General features: G+C 36.7%; 1 protein-coding gene across 3 annotated transcripts in view; it reads left to right on the top strand.

Moving 5' to 3' along the window:
• CUL3 (cullin 3) overlaps nt 1–23,501 on the top strand; it is a 111,528-nt gene that overhangs the window by 55,273 nt on the left and 32,754 nt on the right. For all 3 annotated transcript variants that reach the window (XM_034955274.3, XM_034955275.3, XM_055109144.2), the window contains 4 exons: nt 15,354–15,514; nt 16,489–16,603; nt 18,543–18,771; nt 23,122–23,267. In XM_034955274.3, coding sequence (XP_034811165.1) covers nt 15,354–15,514; nt 16,489–16,603; nt 18,543–18,771; nt 23,122–23,267 — 651 coding nt within the window. The remainder of the gene's footprint in view (nt 1–15,353; nt 15,515–16,488; nt 16,604–18,542; nt 18,772–23,121; nt 23,268–23,501) is intronic.

The raw sequence follows: 23,501 nt of genomic DNA, 5'->3' as shown, positions 1-23,501 counted from the left end.
GTTCACGCCATTCTCCTGCCTCAGCCTCCTGAGTAGTTGGGACTACAGGCGCCTGCCACCACGCCCGGCTAATTTTTTTGTATTTTTACTGGAGACGGGGTTTCACTGTGTTAGCCATCATGGTCTCGATCTCCTGACCTTGTGATCTGCCCGCCTTGGCCTCCCAAAGTGCTAGAATTACAGGCGTGAGCCACAGGCCCGGCCTAGCTGACTTTTACTCTTAACAAGGAGGTGTCTGTGTCTAAAATGTTATGCATTATACTATGGGACACACTGCCTCTTGAAAATGTAAATAAAGTCACAGGTTACATGGAGGTAACGATTGTTCAAAATTTGTCCCACATAACTTTGTTGTTTGGCAGGTTCGGTGTTGCAAAAATCAACTCTACATCTCTCTTGATGGAACATGTGGCCTCTAGTTTCTGCCACTCCACCCCTTCCTAATGCTTGAGACTTGCATTACCTGTTTGGCTCCTGAAAGCATTAAGAGTTTGTAATCCCTGCTTTACTTACATACGTTAATTTGATTCATTCTTTTTTTTTTCTTTTTGAGAGGGAGTCTCGGGGTGCAGTGGCACGATCTCAGCTCACTGCAAGCTCCGCCTCCCGGGTTCATGCCATTCTCCTGCCTCAGCCTCCCAAGTAGCTGGGACTACAGGCGCCCACCACCACACCCGGCTAATTTTTTTTTTTTTTTTTTTTTTTTTGTATTTTTAGTAGAGATGGGGTTTCACCGTGTTAGCCAGGATGGTCTCAATCTCCTGACCTCGTGATCTGCCCACCTCGGCCTCCCAAAGTACTGGGATTACAGGCGTGAGCCACCACACCCAGCCGATTCATTCTTTTATTAAAGAAATAACTCCATGTTTAGCTTATAAGATAGTTTGGTACTGGTTAATATGTTTCACTTTCAGTTTTAATTATTCAAATGATTAATGATTGGGAAAAGATTTGACATTACAGAAAATTTGTTATATACGTTATATTACAGCCTGAATTATTGATACAATCCATAAGTATTTATTAATATTTGGTTCATTTTTCTCTTTCAAGCTATGAAAATGAATATAATGTTAAGGGAAAATTATAGATAGTATTCCATAGGCTACTCAAGCAATTACAGTTAATGTCAAAGGGAACAAAATGATTTCCTATCTTGATCTTCTGTTAAGAAGGCTAATAGAAGAATTGCTGTGCAAAACTTTATGGAGAATTTCAAAGGTATTTTTGTGTTTCTTCTTGAATTTGTCTGTATTTCCAGTCATTTTCACAAACAGCAAAGGTATTCTGAAAGGTATTCTGCAAATTATTCTGAAAGGAGATTAGAGGGAATAAATTCAAAGGAATGGGGAGAGAGTAACCCAAGAAAGGAGGGTCACTGCTTCTTTGAGCTATTTGGAAAGTCATCAAGGATGGGTAAAGAGATGAAGTGGTGTGTAAAAATAACTTTATGAAGAGGAGAGAAGCTGAGAAACTCTCTTTTGGTATTCTAGTCTCCTTAGTAAGGTAGAAGGTAGGACCATCAGTTTAGGGTGACAGAAGCATGTGAGTTGTTGAGCCCTTAAGGAGTGTGGTAGGCTACTCCCCAGCCCCCAATCCCAAAATATGTCCATGACTAATCATTGAAACCTGGGAATATTGCCTTTATATGGCAAAAGGGACTTTGCAGATGTGATTATGTTATGGATTTTTAGATGAGATTATCCCGGGCTGTTCCCCTGGACCTGATGTAATCATACTGGTTCTTACCACAGAGATGAAAGAGTCAGTCAGAGAAAAAAGGCGATATGATTGTAGAAACAGACTGGAGTGATGGACTTTGAAAATGGAGGAGGGGGCACTAGTCAAAGAAGACAGATGGCCCCTAGAAAAGCAAGGAAATGGGTGCTCCTGAGAGCCTCCATAAGGAGCCAGCCCTGCCAACATCTTTGCTTTAGCCCGCTGAAACTGATTTCAGTTTTCTGAATTCTAGAATATAAGAGAATAGATAAACCACAAATTTGTGGTAATTTTTACAGCAGCAATAAGAAACTAATACAAGGAAAAAAAATGGAATGCTCACTGTGCTGTGATCAACTAGGTGTAAATAAATGAATTATCTATAGTTGTGAGGGGATAATTTAGGTGAGTTGGCACAAATTTTGTATAGTGGAGCCAGTTAGAGTTTGACCTTTTTCCAGGGTACTTAGCCTCAGAGAAGAGTGTTCAAAATAAGGAAAACCCACTGATAGAATTTTCCCTCTTGGGTGTGGGGGAGAATTCTAAGATAGTAGCGTTTTTGAAATGGTTGCTGTGGGTCTGTGCTGTTAAAGGAAGCAAGTGAATCTCATACGGTCCATGAAATAGAAGTATTACGTATTTGGGCTCAGCAGACCTAGAGATCTAGTGAGAATGAGAAACGGGATCGTTCAAGTGTAACAAAGTAGGAGAGGTGGGAAGAAAAGATGATCTTCAATGCCAGAGTTATTTGATGTCTTCTAATGATGAGGTTCAAGGTTTTCTTATATCAATGTGCGGCTGGAGGGAATCTTGATAAAATGCAAGATTAAAATTTAGGCATCTTTAAGGAGCGTGTCAGATTGCTCATTAGTGTGAACGTTGTAGTGCAAATGTTGCTCATGTTGCCAACCAAAGGTAATAGGTGGCAAGGAGCAGAGTTTAGATGAATACTATACGCTATTTGCTAAAGCTACCGTGGAGAATTTGTGTGCCTTTTTGGAGGCCAGAAGATAGGATAAGAACATAGAGATGATGGAGTCTGTGGGTCTGTGTTTTCTCATGTACATTTTGATGATTTTAGCTCTCTAAAAAGTTTGTTCACAATATTCTAGGTTGCACATTTAGAGAATTTTGAAAATAACTATATTCTGGAAAAGCACAGATAGATTAAGAATTTTCCTGGCACCTTCTCTGCTTTCAGAATGATGTACTAGAAGAAACAGGATGCAGTGACTTTTGGGCTATACCTCTTCAACATTTTGACTGACTTTGCTTTTGTAAGAAAGGTCTTTTTAAGACAGGCTTTCCCCATTTGTGCTCTAATTTTTATAGCTATGACTGACCAGTATCCAGTACCCCGGCATCTTTTTATAGTTAGAAGTCACATACTAGGCCTTATGTCAAGGAAACCAGGGCATCATGAAATACTGTAAAGGTTAAGAATGTGCCTGATAATAAGGGTTTCTTCCTTCCTTAAATTCCTGCTGCTTTTTAATTTTATTTTTCTTGCTACTTAAAAATGTTATTTAATATTTTTCAGCCCCTATCTGAAACAGATTAATAGAACAGTAAACTTTTTTTTTTTTTGGAGACTTAGTCTTGCTCTGTCGCCCAGGTTGGAGAATGATAAACTTGATCGCTGTGCCTTGTGAACTGTTTTCTGGGTATATGCAGTGATGATTTTAGTAGTCTATGACATTAAGTTTAGGAAGGCAAGTATTCAGTGTTTACACTGCCTAACATGAAGTAGACCCTGTGGTCAGAAATAGAGCACATTATTTGTTTTTCTTTTCTTTTCTTTTCTTTTCTTTTTTTTTTTTTTTGAAACGGAGTCTCCCTCTGTCGCCCAGGCTGGAGTGCAGTGGCGCAATCTCAGCTCACTGCAGCCTTCGCCTCCCGGGTTCAAGCGATTCTTCTGCCTCAGCCTCCCGAGTAGCTGGGATTACAGGCGCCCACCACCACGTCCAGCTAATTTTTTGTATTTTTCTTAAAGACGGGGTTCACCACGTTGGCCAGACTGGTCTTGAACTTTCGACCTCAGGTGATCCACCTGCCTTGGCCTTCCAAAGTGCTGGAATTACAGGCATGAGCCACAGCGCCCAGCCCGGAAATACATCACATCTTGATAGAGTAAAGGGAATGAACTTGTATACATAAAGTGGACTCTGACAATGTATATGGGAAGTTTGGAGTAGTGAGAAGAATGTTTAATGTGAATTAAGAAACTAGTTCCTGCTTTGTCATTAATTTGCTCAAGTTATTTACCCTCTCAAGACTCTTGTTTTCTTATCTGTAAAATTATTGGACAAGAGATCTGATTCTTATCTTTTGGGAGTCATAGATCCTTTGGGAAATGGTCATATTTCACGAACTCTCTCCTGGAAGAGGCAGGCATGTGTGCATGCACATACCATAGAACACATACTTTGTGCAGTTTCAAGGGGTTTATGGGTGCCTGAAACCTATCTATGGAATCTGTAAGGATATGTTGATTAGATTATTTTAAATGTTAGAGCCCTTTTAGCTCTTAAGTTTTATACCATCTTAAAACTGAAAGTGAACAGCTAGATGTAGTGTCTGAGGAATTATGATAATGAAGGAAGAAAACAGAGTAGATTAAGTTGATCACAGTTTCTTTAGGAACTCTTCAAGTAGGTTAATATAAGCCTTCCTTGGCTGAGTCTCCCCAACACTGCTACTCAAAAGAGCAAATAATACTTTTACCTTTGGTGCGTGCCAGGCACTGTTTAAGCACTTTATGTATGTTTATTTAATCCTAACAATATTATTATCTTATCATTATTTTTGTTATTTTTAAGCAATACTTTAGGAGATCAATAAAACAAAAAAATTTATTGTGTTTCTTTGAAGGTAAATGTTTTTCCAAATACATAACAACAGATATCATTTATTACATACCTGTATCACTGTGCCACATGTTTTAAATACTTGACCTTAAAGTTGAATGTTATCTCCATTTTTGTGAATGAAAAACTGAGGTTAGAAAGATTAAGAATGAGGTTAGAGAGATTAACCTGCCAAAATCATACATTTACTGAATAACTGGAGTAGAACATTGGATTTAAGCCTTTGAATTTGCAGTGTTTGATTTTTGATTCAAATTTGAATTTAGAAGTTGATTCTAAAGCTCATGGTCTTCACCACTGTGCTCTATCAATCACCTCAGTGCAAAAGAATTACATTAATTGACTGTTTAATAGAGCTTATGATAAACCCAGAATTTTAAGGTGTATCACTTGTTCCATATATTGAAGCATTTAGTTTGTTTACATTTAAAATAATTACTGATACATTTGGGTTTAAATTTACTGTCCTATTTTTTTCTGTCTCATCTGTTCTTTATTACTTTCCTCAGCTTTTTTTTTTTTTGCTTTCTTTAGATTAATAAGTGTATTTTATCACTCCCACCCCCCATTAGCTTATTATTTACATGTTATTATTATTTTAGTAGTTACCTTAGAGATTATATGCATTAGATTAGTTTTTTGTTTTGTTTCTTACCACTTTCTGGGTAGGGCAAAGGTCTTAGAACATTTTGACTTCTTGGGGTTTTTCCCCTTTGGTTTTTATACTTTTGATCCTGGGTTGTTTTTGTTTTGTTTTGTGGGGGAAACGGGCAAGCATGGTGTTTTAAAATTTGAATTCCAGTATTGTTTGTGAAAAATTGTGGAGGCCCTGCATGATACCTTCCTCCAAAGTAAATTTAATTTTGTTCCGGCAGGCAGGTAAAGTACAGTCAGATCACCGTGATCTAGTTGAGGCTAGCTTTTAGTTAGTGTTGGTCTGTTAACAGTTTGCCTTTATTTCCAGGACATACCTATTCTCAGAGCATAGTTCCTCTGGGGTCTGAACTGAAAGAAAGCCGGAGGTGTTTGCCAGGTTGCCTTCTGAATTAATGTTCCTAGAATTCTAACAGTTGTCTCTTCAGCACAGATCTTCAGCCTCCCTTTGATACTTTCTGTTTGGATTCTTGGTGTCATCACCCCTTGCTTAGGGTGCTGTATCAGTAAACATCTCAGTGAAAAATTTCTTGCAGAAATTGCGGCTCTTTGTGTTTCTCTCCTCTTCAGAGCCTTGACGTCTTAAGTCCTAGCTGCTTGGTAACCAACTCCACTTTTGTCTTTCTGGTTGGGCTCTTATTTCCAGTCCTCCAAAGACAGCAAGTGACTGAAGGGAACCAGTGAAGGCTGGTATGGGGCTCCTCTCAGTATGTTTGCCTTTTCTCCGGAATCTTGGCCCTACAAGTCTGGGTTGCCTTTGTTACTCTTGATGCTTTTAAACACTGGGGGTTTTTGGTTTGTTTTTTTAATTGTGGTCAAATACATATAAAATTTACCATCTTACCCTTAAGTGTGCAGTTCAGAGCTATTAAGTGTACGTTCACATTGTTGTACAGAGCTGTCACCACCATCCTCTCCAGAATTCTTTTCATCTTGCAAAACTGAAATTCTGTACCCACTAAACAGTAACTTTCCATTTTCCCCTCCACCAAGCCTCTGCCAGCTACCATTCTACCTTCTCTGTTTATGATTTGATCACTCATTACCTCATGTAAGTGGAATCATAAGGTGTTTGTCCCTTTGTCACTGGCATATTTCACTTAGCATGTCCTTAAGGTTCATCGTATTACGGCATATGTGAGAGTTTACTTCCTTTCTAAGGCTGCATAATACCGCATTGTATGTGTAGACCACATTTTGTTTATCTGTTCATCTGTTGATGGACACTTGAGTTGTTTTCACCTTTTGGCTACTGTGAATAATGTTGCTGTGAACACGAATGTACAAATACCTCTTCAAGATGTGCTTTCATTTCTTTTGGGTGTATACCCAGAAGTGGAATTAGTGGATCCTATGTTAATTGTTTTTGTGATTTTTGAGGAACTGCTATATTGCTTTCCACAGCAGCTATACCATCTTAGGTTTCCACCAACAGTGCACGAGAGCTCTCATTTTTCCACATTCTTGTCAAAACTTGTTATTTTGTGTTTTGTGTGTGGTTTTTTTTTATAGTAACTCTTCTAATGGGTATGAGGTGGTAGTTTTTTATTTTCATCCAGCTTTTTTAGTTGTTCTTCCAGGGGAGTTGGTCTTTCAAAAGCTTTTCTTTCAGTACTAAAGGTGGAATAACATTTTGAGGTAGATGTTATTTTACAGATGAGGCAACTGAGACAGATACTAAGGTCACACCTAGTAAATGGCAGACAAGACTGAAACAGAGGCTATTTGGTTCTTGAATCAGTGCTCTTAACCACTGAATTGTATTGCTTCTCTAATACAGGTCTTCTTTCCTGAAAGATAGTCTTATAAATTCATTGCTCTAAGACCTCAAAGTGTGATTAACTGTTTTTTTTTCCTCTGACTTCTAGATTATTAAATTTGAAGTAGAGAACAGTGTTTTTATTTTATGATTTATTGCAGTTTACACAACTTTAGAGAAACATGGGTTTGATTTGTCCAATATCTTGGTAGACAATTCTTAAATGGAAATTATTTTTAAATAAAAATTTTTCACAACTGTGTTTTTCTTGTTAAAATTTTTCAGACCCCTGAGAAGGATTTTTTTTTTTTTTTTTGAGACGGTGTCTCACCCTGTCACCCAGGCTGGAGTGCAGTGGCAGGATCTTGACTCACTGCAAGCTCCGCCTCCCGGGTTCATACCATTCTCCTGCCTCAGCCTCCCAAGTAGCTGGGCTACAGGCTCCCGCCACCACGCCTGGCTAATTTTTTTGTATTTTTTAGTAGAGATGGGGTTTCACTGTGTTAGCCAGGATGGTCTCGATCTCCTGACCTCATGATCCGCCCGCCTCGGCCTCCCAAGAAAGATTTTAAGAAAATTTTTACTGTGGTGGAAACTCTGAGCTTTTTAGTAGTGGCTAAGTCCACCAGGTTTTTTGACACCATATCATATGGTTCTCTACCAAATTTATCAGTAATATTTTTATATCTAGAAATGTTTATCTGTACAATTTACTAATTCATATGTTACTGGTGCTGTTTTAGAAGTGTAGTCAGTTACTGGTATCATGGAAAGTATTGAAAAAGTTCTTTAAACTTCGATCTAATTATAATTAGACTTTTTTTTCCCCCACTATGATTCTGCAGTAGAAACTTTTTACTACTTTTCTGCTCATTTAAAATTTTTCTATTTCTGTCTTCATTGTGTTAAACCTTTTTAAATCTGTATTTATTTCATGATTTGAAAGTGATCTCTGAAAATATTTTATTACTTGTTAATAGAGGATTACCTTAGTGATTAAATTTGGTAAGGCAGGTTCTAACATGTTCTGACAGACTTGCCATAGAGTTATTTGCCTCTTTTTTTTTTTTTTAATTTTAAATGTGAGTTTTAACTTTTCAGGGTTTGTCTCTAGCTTACTAGCAGAATAAGTATTTAATATTTATAAAGATTTTTTTAACCCTGTTTACATTTGTCTTTTCATATTCTCTTTTACAGTAGTAGACAAAAACAGTTACAGATGTTCTTAGTATGAGGATAAGAAACTGAAAGAAGAACTATTTAAGAGTTTGATTAACCAGCTTGACAGTTAGCTTAAAAGACCAACTTTCACAGCAATTCACACGTTGTTAAACCTTTTTTTTCCCCTAAATAAATAGCTACTGCTGGCCATATGTGGGACCAGGCAGAGGATAGATGAATAAGTACTAATAAATAACTATCCTTGGTCTATTAGGAGTAGTAGTAAAAGTACTGAACTACTTTGAGAGGCCGAGGCGGGTCAGGAGTTAGAGACCAGCCTGGCCCAACATGGTGAAACCCCAACTCTACTGAAAATACAAAAATTAGCCGGGCATGGTGGCACATACCTGTAATCCCAGCTACTAGCGGGGCTGAGGCAGGAAGATCACTTGAACCTGGGAGGCGGAAGTTGCAGTGAACCGAGATCGTGCCACTGCACTCCAGCCTGGGCAACAGAGCGAGACTCTGTCTCAAAAAAAAAAAAAAAGAAGTATGAAGCTACTGGACTTTAAAGCAAACATGTTATTAAAAGCTCCCTTAAACTTTGTAATAGAACCAGAGGACTTTTGTATTTATATTTATACTAAGCTTTCAGAGTTGAATGTGACCCAAAGGTTAGTTTTAGAATTTGTTCTCAAACACCTGTTTACTCATAGTTACAAATGAAACATTAGATAGGAATGATAAAATAACAATTTTTAAGTTGTTTCTTTCCTTGGGTGCACCATTGATTTTGCTTAGAACCCATTTATCCTAGCTTGCTTTTCTGTAACATAATGACTATTAAAAATATTTACTAAACTTTTTCTTGCAGGTAAATTAAGTAGTAAGAGTTAAGTTGTTTTTTGGACTTAATTTTCACATTTGTTTCTATTTTAACTTTTTATTTGATTTGTTTGTAATGCCACTCCCTGAGTAATGAAACTATTTAGCGCACTTTAAGAGACACCCCTTGACTTTGCATAGGTTTAGCTTCAATAGGAACTGTATTTTTGCATTGTGTGTCTTGACACCTTTGAGCATACTTTTATGTGCTGAATTTGATTTCTTATACATCATTTAACTATTTAGATATGTTGGTAGGGTGAAGAGGAAAAGGCACATCTTTGCCAAGATGGTGGAAGTAGTAATATCTGTGGTCTTGTAGGGCCAAGCATTTTGTTTGTTGGTGTCCTCGTGTCTTCTGGGCATGCAAAGAGCCCTAGGTCTTGAGTAAGCATTTGCAGGAGTTTTCCATGGAGGTCACCTGGTTGAGCTTTCCTTTTCTTGTGGCTTAGAAAGACTCCATCTCTCTCCAGTCCAACTCCTGGAGACCTGCCTGTCCTAGTTGATGTTTTAAAACTGGTGGTGCTTTTGTATTTTTTTATCCAGCCTTTATAGTTGTTGGCAGGGAAGTTGGTCTTGAAAGCTATTTATTTTCAGGACTAGAAGTGGAAATGAGTGGAATAGCATTGTGAGATAGATGTTATGTTACAAATGAAGTGCTTATGTTACAAATGAAGTTGGCTTATCAAGCTTACTGTATGGATGAAGTCAGATGCAGAACCAGCTGTAAAAAGGGGGCCATGAGATGCTCCTGTCTCTCACCACAGGTCCACCTAGCTTGTGAAAGTTTTTGCTCATTGCAGGCCTGCTTGGCCAAGGAATAGCAACCCTTGAGAGAGAACTGTAAATAGAGATTTAAAATGTGGTTTATCTCTGTGGTGATGAAACTCACATCCCTTTATGTAAATATAATGCTTGACTCACATTAGGCTTTCGAACATGTTTTTCAGAACATTTTATATTTAAAATGCCTGTTTTTGGCTTTAAAAAGGCAAGTAGAAAAAGCCACCAACTTTCTATCTCTGCTAAGCTCTCTTTAGTAGATAAGTGACTAATGTCAAACTCATACTACATTTTGGTCACTACATTTTGGTCAAAGCCTGGGATTAAGACATTTTAAAATCAGTCTTTAATTTTTTTTTTTTCTCTTTTGGAATGATTTTTAAAATCTTGTTCATACTTTGAGTTTGCTAGTTAGAGGTAACCGGAGCTGGGACTTTTAAAAAATCTTAAAAAATAGACACATAAAAATTAAAACCTCACAAGAATTTAAATGATATTAGAATCATATCATGTGCATATCACAAGTTTACTGTGAATATATGTATGCATTTCTGTTTAACATATGCACACAAATACTCAAGGGTTACGCATCTGTACCCTTAATTGTACTTGATGGTAATTAATCATACATGTCAGACATTTAATATAAATGATTATTTAGTATTACTATTAATAGTTTTATAGAGCCACACTTAAGTTTCTGTGTTTCTTCTCCATTTGTTAGCTCTTTTTTATCTATAATGAAATTTTAGTGTTATCAAGTTTTTCTTAATATTATATGTCATTTAATTATAATCACACATCTTGACAGTCTCAAGTTGAAAGACAAAGGCTTAGCTCTTATACCACAGTAACCCATGGCTTTAAACATTCTGTGTTCTGCCTACACCTTCCAGCTTCAGGTTGATTTTGTCTCTTATCCGAAATGCTTGTGACCATAAGTGTTTTCAGATTTTGCATTTTGGGGGGATTTTGGAATATTTGCATATACATAATGAGAGATTGTGGGGATGGAACCCATGTGCTAAACATAAAATTCATTTATGTTTTATATACACCTTATATACATAGCCCAAAGGTAATTTTGTACAATATTTTAAGTAATTTGTACATGAAATAAAGTTTTGGCTGCAACCCGATGCATGAGGTCAGTTGTGGAATTTACTTGTGGCATCATGTTGATGCTCAGAGTTTCAGAGTTTGGAGAATTTTAGATGTCAGATTTTTGGATTGGGGTGCTCCAAACTGTATGTATTCTGATCACATGCCTTGGCTTCCTTTACTGAAGCATCATTTTCCTCTATACACAGCATTCCTGAAGAATTCATCAGTTCTGACTGATGTCTTTCTGCCTTTTTGCCAGAGGGCTTAAGATAGCAGACATTGTAGGCCATAAGGTAATAGATTTACCTCCTTTAGTAGCGATACCATCACTGTGCTTAAAGTTGGGACAGGGGAAATCCAAGCCATGGGAGACCGATAACAAATAGAAGGGGAAGAAGTAGTGAAGTGTACATTTATTTGATCCTGCATGTATATTATTTTTTGGTGAGAGGATTAAGTTTCATAGGAAATGATATTAATGTTTTAGAGATTATCTTTACCAGCCATTTGTTTTACTGAGGGCCACAATGAATAAGTGACTTAAGGTCACATAGCCAGTTAACAGTAGAGCCAGGATCATATAAAGAATTCCTAACTTTACATCAAATATTATTCTTACTATAAGAGGTTTTGTATTAAAAAATTTACCATAAGCGATAGATCCCCCTTAGAAAAGTTTGATAATTTCCATACAGCCCAGTAATTCCTCTCTTAGAATCCACCCAAGAAAAATGAAAGCATATGTCCACAAAAATATTGTACCCAAATGTTTATTAGCCACCTTATTCGTAATAGACAAAAAATGGAAACAACCCAAAGTATCCATCAGCTTATAGATAAGCAGAATGTGGTGTATCCATGCAATGGAGTGCTGTTTAGCCCTAAACAGAAGGAAATACTGTTGTATGTTACGACATTAATAAACCTTACAAACTTTATGCTTAATGAAGGAAATCAGACACCAAAGATTACATATTACAGGATAATTATATGAAATGACCACAAAAGGAAATTTACAGAGACTGAAAGCAGAAGTGAACAAAGGACTTGTCAGAATTGCCAGTACTTTCTATTCTAGCTGCAAATCCCGATAAAAGGTTCTCTCACTACTGTTAGGCTACTTTTCCAGTATAATCTTCCATATTCTTCACTTACCAGTTGAACTTTGTGCTTATTGAAGTTCTGTTGTATTTTTCAAACCTGTGTATTCAAATTGTACTTATTATTAATATATAATTAATATTGTGTAAATTGATAAAATCTTGTGAAAAAAATAAAATTTTTTATTTGGCAAGCTAGATTGGATGCTTTGGAAAGACTTCATAAAAGCAAATGGCTACATACTGGTTTGAATTAAGTGTAGGTAATTTAAGACATTGGAGTGAAAATAGTAAAAAAAATCTAGAAGGATTTTACATTCAGATTACTTCACAAATGCCTCTAGTTCATGCTTCACCTTAATGAAACTGAGCTAGGAATGCTAGACAATTTATTATGTATGAGTGTTTATAAGTACACTATTTGTTTTCTTTTTGAAATGGGGTCTTGCTGTGTCATCCAGGCTGGAGTACAGGGGCTGGCTCATTGCAGCCTCTGTCTACTGGGTTGAACTGATTGTCCTGCCTCAGCCTCCCGAGTAGCTGGGACTACAGGCGCGCACCAACATGCCCGGCCAATTTTTGTATTTTTAGTAGAGACAGGATTTCACCATATTGGCCAGGCTGGTCTCAAACTCCTGACCTCAAGTGATCCGACTGCTTCGGCCTCCCAAAGTGCTGGGATTACAGGCGTGAGCCACCGCACCTGGCCTATATGTATACAATCTTGAGCTTCAGTCACAGGACTCATTTTCAAAGAAAGTCCTGATGTCTGAATGAACGTTTATATTTTTAAATTAAAATGTTTAGGATGCAAATGTGTGTATATGTTTAATAGTTTCCCTGTTTTACTACCTGTCTTTAGCCATTCAGATAGTGTTTTTGATCACATTGGTTAAAAGGTATTCTCCTGTCTCTGGTGCTTTTCTGTACAATATATACTTATATGTAGAACTTAGAAAAATCAAATTTGTAAAATAGTTTAAGCAATAATAGTGATTATTTTTATAATAAAAGGGATTCTTGTTGGTTTTTGAATTACTAAATTTATGCTAGTTTTTATTATGTACATATTTTTCTGTGCTGAGAAGTAAAACACGATTAGTTATGACAGTAGGAAAAGGTTGGGCCTGGAGGTCATGTGAGATGAAAGAGGAGGTTTACAGGCGGTGGCTCACACCTGTAATCCCAGCACTTTGGGAGGCCGAGGTGGGTGGATCACGAGGTTAGGAGATGGAGACCATCCTGGCCCACATGGTGAAACCCCGTCTCTACTAAAAATACAAAAATTAGCCAGGCATGGTGGCGGGTGCCTGTAATCCCAGCTACTTGGGCGGCTGAGGCAGGAGAATCACTTGAACCTGGGAGGTAGAGATTGCAGTGAGCCGAGATCGCACCACTGCACTCCAGCCTGGTGATAGAGCGAGACTTCCTCTCAAAAAAAACAAAAAACAAAAAACAGTGTTAGCCATCAAAAGAAAGGAGGGAGGCTGGGCTCGGAGGCTCGCGCCTGTAATCCCAGCATTTTGGGAGGCCAAGGCGGGCAGATCACAAGGTCAAGAGATCGAGACCATCCTGGCCAACATGGTGAAACCCTGTCTCTACTAAACATACAAAAATTAGCTGGGTGTGGTGGCAGGCGCCTGTAGTCCCAGGTACTCAGGAGGCTGAGGCAGGAGAATCGCTTAAACCCGGGAGGCAGAGTTCCCAGTGAGCCAAGGTCACGCCACTGCACTCCAGCCTGGTGACAGAGCGACACCCCATATCAAAAAAAAAAAAAAGCAAACAAAAAAGGAGGGACGTGGTCAGAGGGAAACTTGGAATTTAAGATCTTGAGGATGGAAGTGTGAAGTCCAAGAAGTTCAAAGTCATCAATAAGCATTTTGAACTCATCAAAATTGATGTTAAGATTTCAAAAATGTGATGTGAGCTTGTGCTGAGATTATATAGAATGTAGAAATGTGAGCACTGAAGAAGATAATATAAAAAATAGCTTTCCTTGTTATTAGGTGTTAAACCATCATACAAGATGAATGAAAGGAGAAGGTTGGAGGAATGATGTCATATGAAGCAAGAACTGCACGTGGAGAATTTAATTAAAATTGTTTGGGGCCGGGCATGGTGGCTCACGCCTGTAATCCCAGCACTTTGGGAGGCCAAGGTGGGCAGATCACTTGAGGTCAGGACTTTCGAGACCAGGCCAACTGATGAAACCCCGTCTCCACAAAAAAATAAAAAGATTAGCCAGGCATGATGGTGTATGCCTGTAATGTCAACTACTCAGAAGGCTGAGGCAGGAGAATTGCTGGAACCCAGGAGGAAGAGGTTGCAGTGAGCCGAGATGGCACCACTGTACTCCAGCCCAGACAACAGAGTGAATGAGACTCCATCTCAAAAAAAAAAAAAAGTTTGGAAAGTTGATTAGTATTATTCTGGTTACATTGTTAATATGGTAGAGCTCTGTTCATGTTCACCTTATCGTTAGCTATAACCTGTAGATTCATGTTCAAGAATCTGGTGAAAGATATGGGCTTTCTTTCCAAAGTACTTAAGCGTGAACAAACATATAACTTAATAATTTTAGAAGGCTCACAGACCCACCAAAGCCCAGAGAGATTCTTGCTGAGACGAGAAAGGAATTACATTACTAATCCTTCTGTGCATTACAAAAAACAGTAGTTTTATTTCAGTGTATTTTGCTATCAATATGGATTTTCAAGGAATGCACAGCACTTCTGGATTATCTGTGCTCTATAAACTGAGATATCTGTAATCATGTTGGTAAGAACTTGAAAGTAATAATCTGTTTGAAGTGACAGTAAGTAGAGGTGTTTTAATTATGTAATACTTAATGCTGCTCTATTTTATGCATTAAAGCCTTTTAAATATTTATCAGTAACAATCAATCTAAGTTGTATAAATCCGTACTTTATTCAACTCTCAGTTTTACTTCAAAGAATATGATCTTCAAGTACAGTATTTAAGAACGAACCATGTTTGAGTATGCTGTATCTTTGGGGAGAAAGTGTGCTACCTTACTATTTACCTTTTTTTACTCTGTTTTTTTCTTCCTGGCTATGATGCTTACTTTTTACCCTTTTTCTTTAGGTAAATGGGCCACCATTTATAGCCATTGTCAATTGTAAAAACTTAACTTTATATAACTTGAGAGGTGCTTGAAAGTTGCACATTGCTTAAGATCGTTTGTTCTCACCTGAAAAATAATTGCTTTTGGAATTTTATTTCCTTTATTTGTTATTGTAGCACACAATAATTATTGTGTTCACAAGAACTGTACTCATATTTATATGACTTTAACTGTAGGACCGTGTGTATGTACAACAAAATAATGTGGAGAATGTCTACAATTTGGGATTAATTATTTTTCGAGATCAAGTTGTACGTTATGGGTGTATTAGGGATCATCTGCGGCAAACTCTATTGGATATGATTGCAAGAGAGCGGAAAGGAGAAGTCGTAGACAGGTAAAATTTCTCTCTTTACTCTTGTGGTTTTGGTTTTAGTGATTATATCTTGAGAACGATTCACTGTCTTAGTTTTATTAAAATAAATAAAAGTTTGAATGTTCAGCACATTGGGAAAATCCTCAGAAACGTAGTATCAGAGTTAACAGTTACCCAGAATTTAATTTGAAAGCACACATCTTTTATATTTTTAGGAGAGACTATCCTAAGCTTTTATTTAATATGCTTTCCAGCTAGCCGTCACTTTTGGCTTTTCATTTATTTTTCATGCCAGCATTTTTTTTCTTTTTTTCTGTGTAATAACATTTGTATTTTTTTTTCTTTAAGGGCTTTTGTCTGTCCTTCATTCCTAACATTTTTGAAGAAAACTATTGAACATAGTCTAAAACGACTAAGAACTCCTGTGCCCCTTTTAAGTCAGATTTCATCCCCCTTCATAACAATGATTGCAGTGTCATTTTGGTGATGCTGCAGCTAAAGTGGCTTGAAATGCAAGATTTTTTTTCTCTCCTTATCTGTTTTCAGAACAGCTGTTGGATGAAAACGTGTAAAGTTCTTTTTATTTCGTCTTTGGTGCTTGATCAGCATTGTCCAAAATCCATGTAGTGCAAAAAGTTATATTGCCCAGGAGTAGCTGTATATTGGACCCATGTCTGGCAGTACAGCTTAATCTGCCTATCTCCCTCTCTCCCTTCTTCCAGATAAACAGCCTCTCTGTGTTTTCAAATACATAGAAATATTTAGACATTTTAGAGTTAGAACACCTTGAGAGAAATAGCTGTGCAGTCAAGATATGCTTTCCAACTTAAAATTAGGCTAAATCCTTTTGTTTTACATGAGTGGCCTATTGGAGATTGGTCACTTCAGTAAGAGTTAAATGTCCTGAAGATATTTTTACCTACTCCTTTTTGTAATTTTTATGTGAATTTTTAAATGTAATTTAATTATCAAGTGATAATAACTTTTTTTGACAGAGGCGCAATAAGAAATGCTTGCCAGATGTTAATGATTTTAGGTCTCGAAGGAAGATCAGTGTATGAAGAAGATTTTGAGGCTCCTTTCTTGGAAATGTCTGCAGAATTTTTTCAGGTAATCCATGAAAATGTAAATAAATAATCTTTTAAGATGTTCTTAATGTTATTTAATATAGTTACTAATTTAACTATTTTGACCTTTTTTAACTGAGACCCATTAAGGGAGGGGAGTATGCGAAAAATGCCCATCAGCACACCTACCTCACATTCTGACCATTCCAGTTAAGCAACTCATCGATAACAAATTGAAGAGCTTGAACTTACACACATGGTTTTTAAAATAACAGAGATGACCCTTGAACAGTGTGGGGCATAGGGACGCTGACGCCCCTGTGTAGTCAAAAGTCCACATAAAACTTTTGACTCCCCAAAAACTTAACTAATAGTGTGCTATTGACTGAAAACCTTACAGATAACATAAACAGTTGATTAGCATATATTTTGTATATGTATTGCATATTGTACTCTTACAATAAAGTAAGCTAGAGAAAAGAAAGTGTTATTAACACCATTACATGGAAGATAAACTGTAATTTACTGTTCACTAAGTGGAAGTGGATCATCAGGGTCTTCATCCTCGCCTTCATATTGAGTAGGCTGAGGAGGAGTAAGAAGAAGGAGGGCTTGATCTTGCTGTCTAAGGTGGTAGGGGAGGAAGAAAATCCACTTCATGGACCTGTGCAGTTCAAACTTGTGTTGTTCAAGGGTCAACTGTATGTTATAAAACTGTAAACTTAGAAATATCCTTAACTTTTTACTATATCTAATATTATAAATTATTTAAGTACTATAAATTCACAGCAGTACATCACCAACGAAGTCTCATCTGCAGGCTTTTAGTCACTTAAATTACTAGTAAAACACACATAAGGATTTGGATGATTCTGTAGTGCATATTTGCCTAAAGGTTGTTGATTAAAATATTACAGGCCAATGGTACTATTGATAGAAATTGGCAACAGTGGTCCAAACCAACTAAATTGCTAAAAGTAAAGCTAAACTGGTACTAATCTGTAATGAAATGATGATAACAATAATTGAGTACTAGTAAACATAAGGTAGTATTTATAAGGTAACTGAAACAAGGCATTTTTCCTGAAAACCGTAACTACCTGAGCAGTTAACAGTAGGAATTTTGTAGTGTTGCCAAAACAGATGTATTAGTAGGAAGCTAAAGTGTTGGCCGGGCACAGTGGCTCACCCCTGTAATCCCAGCACTTTGGGAGGCTGAGACGAGTGGATCACTATATCAGGAGATTGAGACCATCCTGGCTAACACGGTGAAACCCCATTTCTACTAAAAATACAAAAAAATTAGCCGGGCGTGGTGGCGGGCGCCTGTAGTCCCAGCTACTCGGGAGGCTGAGGCAGGAGAATGGCGTGGACCCGGGAGGTGGAGCTTGCAGTGAGCTGAGATCGCGCCACTGCACTCTAGCCTGGGTGACAGAGCGAGACTCTGTCTCAAAAAAAAAAAGAAAAAAAAAGATGAATAGTTATTTAAAAGCTCTTATTCTCAAACTTTAGTGTACATGTTTACTCTTTGAGACTGGGAGTGGGATGGCACTGGAAGACTTAATTAACCAGCAGTATGCCAGCAAAGCTTATGATAAACATGATGAATCTTTCTGGTTATAATTTTACATTAAAACAAATCAAAAAAGAATGTCCCACTGTATCTTGGAGTCAGATGCTTCTAAGCTTTTGACCCTCACTGGCGTGTATATACTTTTTCTGCTATTTTTTGGAGTACATTGGCACAGTTTGAAAAACATTGCTTACAGATAATGTTTTAATTTAGTATTATGTAAATACCAAAGGCTTTAAAGGATATAATTCAGACTATATCAATCTTTCGTGTAATGAGAAATTACACAAAATGCTAATAGTACTTATTTTATTTAGGCTGATTTATTATAAACACTGTAGAAACCCAGCTAAAAGCAAAACACTCTTTTCTTCTATGTTTAAAAAATATATATATTTTTAAATGGCAGATGGAAAGCCAGAAATTTTTAGCAGAAAATAGTGCTTCAGTATATATAAAGAAAGTAGAAGCTAGAATTAATGAAGAAATAGAACGAGTGATGCACTGCCTTGACAAATCAACGGAAGAACCAATTGTAAAGGTGGTTGAAAGGGAACTCATTTCCAAGCACATGAAGACTATAGTAGAAATGGAGAATTCTGGGCTAGTACATATGTTGAAAAATGGAAAGACAGAAGGTAAGTGTTACCGATTGAAAAATAATTAAATCCTTATTCTGCCTTATCGATATTTTAAAAATTTTCCTACAATTAAAGCAGATAATATCAGCTTTCAAGAAGTTTTGGTGTGTATTGTTAATTTGTCTCCATTGTTAACTTTAATGGGATTTCCAAGCTTGATTCTGTCTTACTAAGGAAGATTTTAGATATTTCTAATGAATTGAGCATTTCCTGTCTTTAAGTCTCATTTTACATTTAATCCAGAAGATAAAAGGTGTAATAGTATTGGTGAGCCCAATGAGCTCCTCATTCATTCCTGTACTTCCTGTATACCAAAGGGTGTGGGCTCTCTTTAGTCCTACATACTCTCTTGGGGTTTTGTGATTCTCTTAAAACCTTAAGTTTCCACCTTAAGATTTTTGTAGACTTTCCTTTGGGATTTAGTTGTGACAGGGTGCTGCAAATGCAAAAATATTTGTGTCTTCCATATTGACATACTTAGATAAATTAGATTGGTTTGGGGAACACTGAAGTTACAGAATGGAAAAGGAGGAAGGAGGAGTGCATAAAAGTAAAGAACATTTTTGAGATAACTAACATTTGTTTTTTATAGCTATTTATTTTCCTGGGGTAAAAAAAAAATTGTGACAAGTATCCTAGAAGAAATTACAAGTTAAAAGAACAATAACCATATCCTCTATTCTTAGTTTCTGATGCTTTGTTTTAAAACTTTGCCTTTACCACTTATATGGTATTAGGAAATAAAAAACATGGTACTTTGTTCTCCTGCTTCCTAGACGAAATCTAAGCAATATTTTATCCACTTCTTTTTAGTAAAAGAAATACGTATTGCCTGTTGGGGTCATGAGCTATGTAGGGAATGAAAAAAATTTTTAAAGGAGAATTATAAAGAGAAGGAGGATACAAGAGAAAGGAAAACGAAAGCTGGTGGGAAGTTGAGCCATGTTTATCTCTAGTGGAATCCTTACCTTGTGTTTTAAAATTGTTAAATGTTTGTATATATGAGAAATCCCTGAAAAGTTATATGTAATTTAAAAAAACAAAAAAAACTAGAGAGGCTTCCTTTTTAAAAGACTCTTCAGTTAAACCTTTTTTGTAAAAGCCAAAAAAAAAAAAAAAAACAAAAAAACAGAAGTCATCTAGTATATTTGCTGTGTTTTCTAAAATTGAGGTCCAAGTCAGGGGTTGGCAAGCTTTTTTGTTGTTGAATAAAATGGCTTGTGAGCCACGCAGTCATAGTGAGAAAATAGTCCTAGACAATAACAAATGAATAATTCTGTGTTTCTATAAGACTTTATTTATGGGCCCTGAAACTTGAATTTCATATAATTTTTATGTGTCACTAAATAGCATTCTTTTCGTTTTTCCTCAGCCATTAAAAATGTGAAAACCATCCTTAGTTCATGAGCTGTACATAAATAGATGGCAGGCTGTATTTGCCCCACGGGTTCTAATTCGATGACCCTTCTCTAAATGGTCTCTGGTAGACTGGGACTTTATGCAAAGCATTTGCCCTGCTTAAACAAAATGAGTATTGATAAATTATGTAATGTACTGTTTAGGTATTGAATGAATGCTTTCTTACCTACCTTAGGGGATAGGAAATGTTTGATGGAGAGGTTGTTGGGCATACCTGAATTACAGCATCTCTGTAACCTGTGTGGAGATGTATGTAAAAGGTGTCAGGTATGCCTATCATGGCGAGCACTTATGTGAATGAAGGAATACCATAATAGTACTCACCAGAGTTCTCCTTTATTTAGTACCTTAGGTTTCCAACAACACAGTAGCTATCTGTGATTCTAAATTAAATTTTAAAATCCTGTTTTTGTCCGGGCAGGGTGGCAAACGCCTGTAATCTCAGTACTTTTGGGAGGCTGAAGCAGGTGGATCGCTCGAGCTCAGGAGTTTAAGACCAACCTGGGCAAATTGGTGAAACCCTGTCTCTATGAAAAATACAAAAATTAGCTGGGCATGATGGCACATGCCTAGTCCCAGCCACTTGGGAGGTTGAGGTGAGAGGATCATTTGAATCTGGCTGGGGAGGTCAAGGCTGCAGTGAGCCAAGATGATGCCACTGCACTCCAGCCTGGGCTACAGAGGGAGATCCTGTCTTAAGAAAAAAAAGGTTGGGGGGGTAATTTTTCTGAGCTTCCGCTAGAAACCTAGTGGCAAAATGTCCTAATTGTGGTAGGCCCTGCTCTTGGAAAAAATGTTGCTCTTGTTGAGAATATAGCAGAGCCAACTTCACCATTATGAAGCCAAATTCTCATAAAACAGAAAATGAAAAACAGTTTTCTCACTGTGAATGGAGGATAAATTGGATTGGTTATTAGATGCAGATAGCACTATGAAATGAAGTTCAGAGGTATCTTTTTTTTTTTTTTTGAGATGAAGTCTCGCTCTGTCGCTCAGGCTGGAGTGCAGTGGTGGGATCTCGGCTCACTGCAAGCTCTGCCTCCCAGGTTCATGCCATTCTCCTGCCTCAGCCTCATGAGTAACTGGGACTACAGGCGCCCGCCACCACGCCCAGCTAATTTTTTGTATTTTTAGTAAAGACGGGGTTTCACCGTGTTAGCCAGGGTGGTCTCGATATCCTGACCTTGTGATCCGCCCGTCTCAGCCTCCCAAAGTGTTGGGATTACAGGCGTGAGCCACCGTGTCTTGCCAGTATCTTATTATTTTATTAAGTGTATGTACAAATAATGATATTTAATTTTTGCATGCCAAATTATTTTCATTTACTTTTACATTCCCTTTACCCCAACATTTAAATACAATGAAATTGTAGTAATTTATGTACAACTAAATACACAACATGTAATATCTAAGCAAAACTTACAACAACATAGGATTGAAATAGACAAGTTGTGAACCATTTTGTTAGAAGTATTTGGTGTGCCACATTTACTGTAGTATGTGTCCATAGATTGTTGTTGCATTTGTAATACCTGTTCTAAATATGGGAAACTTGGTTGTAATTTATGCTAAGTATGTGAGAAGCTATAAAATTGCCATGTGTAGGTTACTATGGGCATATATTATTAATGGAAACTAACTAAAATTTGCTGCTGAAAGTCACTGAAATAAAGTTTAGTAAAACTTTGTAAATCTTGCTTTGAAATATTTTAAAAATATATACAACTTTAAGCTCTAAACTACTCTTAGAACTGTAGACCAAGGTAGGCAAATTAGGGCCTGTCTGGTGCACTACCAGTTTTGTTAAAAAAAAAAAAAAAATCAAGCGTATTTACACATGAAAATTTATATAAATTTTCAGTGTCCATGAAGTTTTATTTGAAACATAGTCACACTGAATAATTTATGTATTATCTGTGGCTACTTTCTTGCTACAGCGTCAGAGTAGTTGAGTCAGAGCTCTATGGCTCACATTTTAAAATATTTATTATCTGATACTTTACAGAAAAAACATTGGTCAGCCTCTGATCTAGAAACTCTTAATGCCATTTTAAAAAGTTATTGATTGTAAAACTTTTAAAATTATCATTGTAAAGTTCTGACACTGTGTTCTCCCAGTAAGTTGTTATTGCAAAGAAGCACTAGACATATGGGAAAACTGTATTTTAAAATCTGTATTTTAGTCTTGTGAAAAATGATATTAAAAAATGGATAGGATCCAGAGTTTTCATTCTAAATTTAAAAAGTGTAGTGAGATAGACCAAATTTTGAAGTACAGATATTGGCTTAGGATGCTACCTGGGAAACATTAGGGATTGCTCTCAGGAAAATATTAAAGAAGTGGTATTTATATTATACATTTCATAAAAACTTTACCTGAGGTGTAATGAAGTAAATCCTAGTATAGTTCATTTGATTTGTTTTCATGATTATCAGTTAAACCTTTGGAAATACCCATAAGACTTAAACTGGCTTTAAAATTTCTTCCTCATTACAGGGACTACCAATTACCTCTTAATTAGTGACCCTTTTTGTAGACGTTTTGTAGTGTCATTAGGTCTGTATTAGAGTTATGTAGGATAAAGTATTTATGAACTCAAAACTGCAGTTGCCATGTTTTTGTGACATTACTTGTTTATTATGGTTTTTGACATCTCTTCCATGTAAATTTAAATTTGCTAGGACATTTAATTGATGGTTTCAAAGCATCTCATCTAAAAGTTGTGTTTTATAAATTACAATAATAACCATTAACTAGCCTACTTTTTCGTGTTTTCATATCAATATATGTTTTTTTTTAATAGTCATGTGGTCAGCAAATGGGGGTAATGGAGAAATAAGCTTCTCTAAGTATTATAGCGTGAACAGAGATTTCGTGTTTTTTTCTTTAATCTTTAATGTAGCCAATTTGTGTTTTCTGATTTGTAGACCTTGGTTGCATGTACAAGTTATTTAGTCGTGTGCCAAATGGTTTGAAAACAATGTGTGAGTGTATGAGTTCCTATTTGAGGGAGCAAGGTAAAGCTCTTGTTTCTGAAGAAGGAGAAGGAAAGAATCCTGTTGACTATATCCAGGTAAGTAAACCCAGAAGATTCTCTGCGTTTATGATAAAGGCATTTTGACAAGTGCTAAAAAGGCCACTTTTACCATGCTGTGTATTGTGTACTTTGAACTTAATTGTCCCAGTAGTAAATTAATATTTGTAATTATCCTACATATTTTAGGATTTTGCAAGGTGTGCGTATTTATATCAGGGAGCTAAAATTCAGCTGCTACTTTTCATTTAACTTCCTTGATGAAGACCTTGT

This window comes from Pan paniscus, chromosome 13, assembly GCF_029289425.2.
Source record: "Pan paniscus chromosome 13, NHGRI_mPanPan1-v2.0_pri, whole genome shotgun sequence".
In the NCBI taxonomy this organism is placed as follows: Eukaryota; Metazoa; Chordata; class Mammalia; order Primates; family Hominidae; genus Pan; species Pan paniscus.
This window is presented reverse-complemented; position numbering and strand designations above follow the sequence as displayed.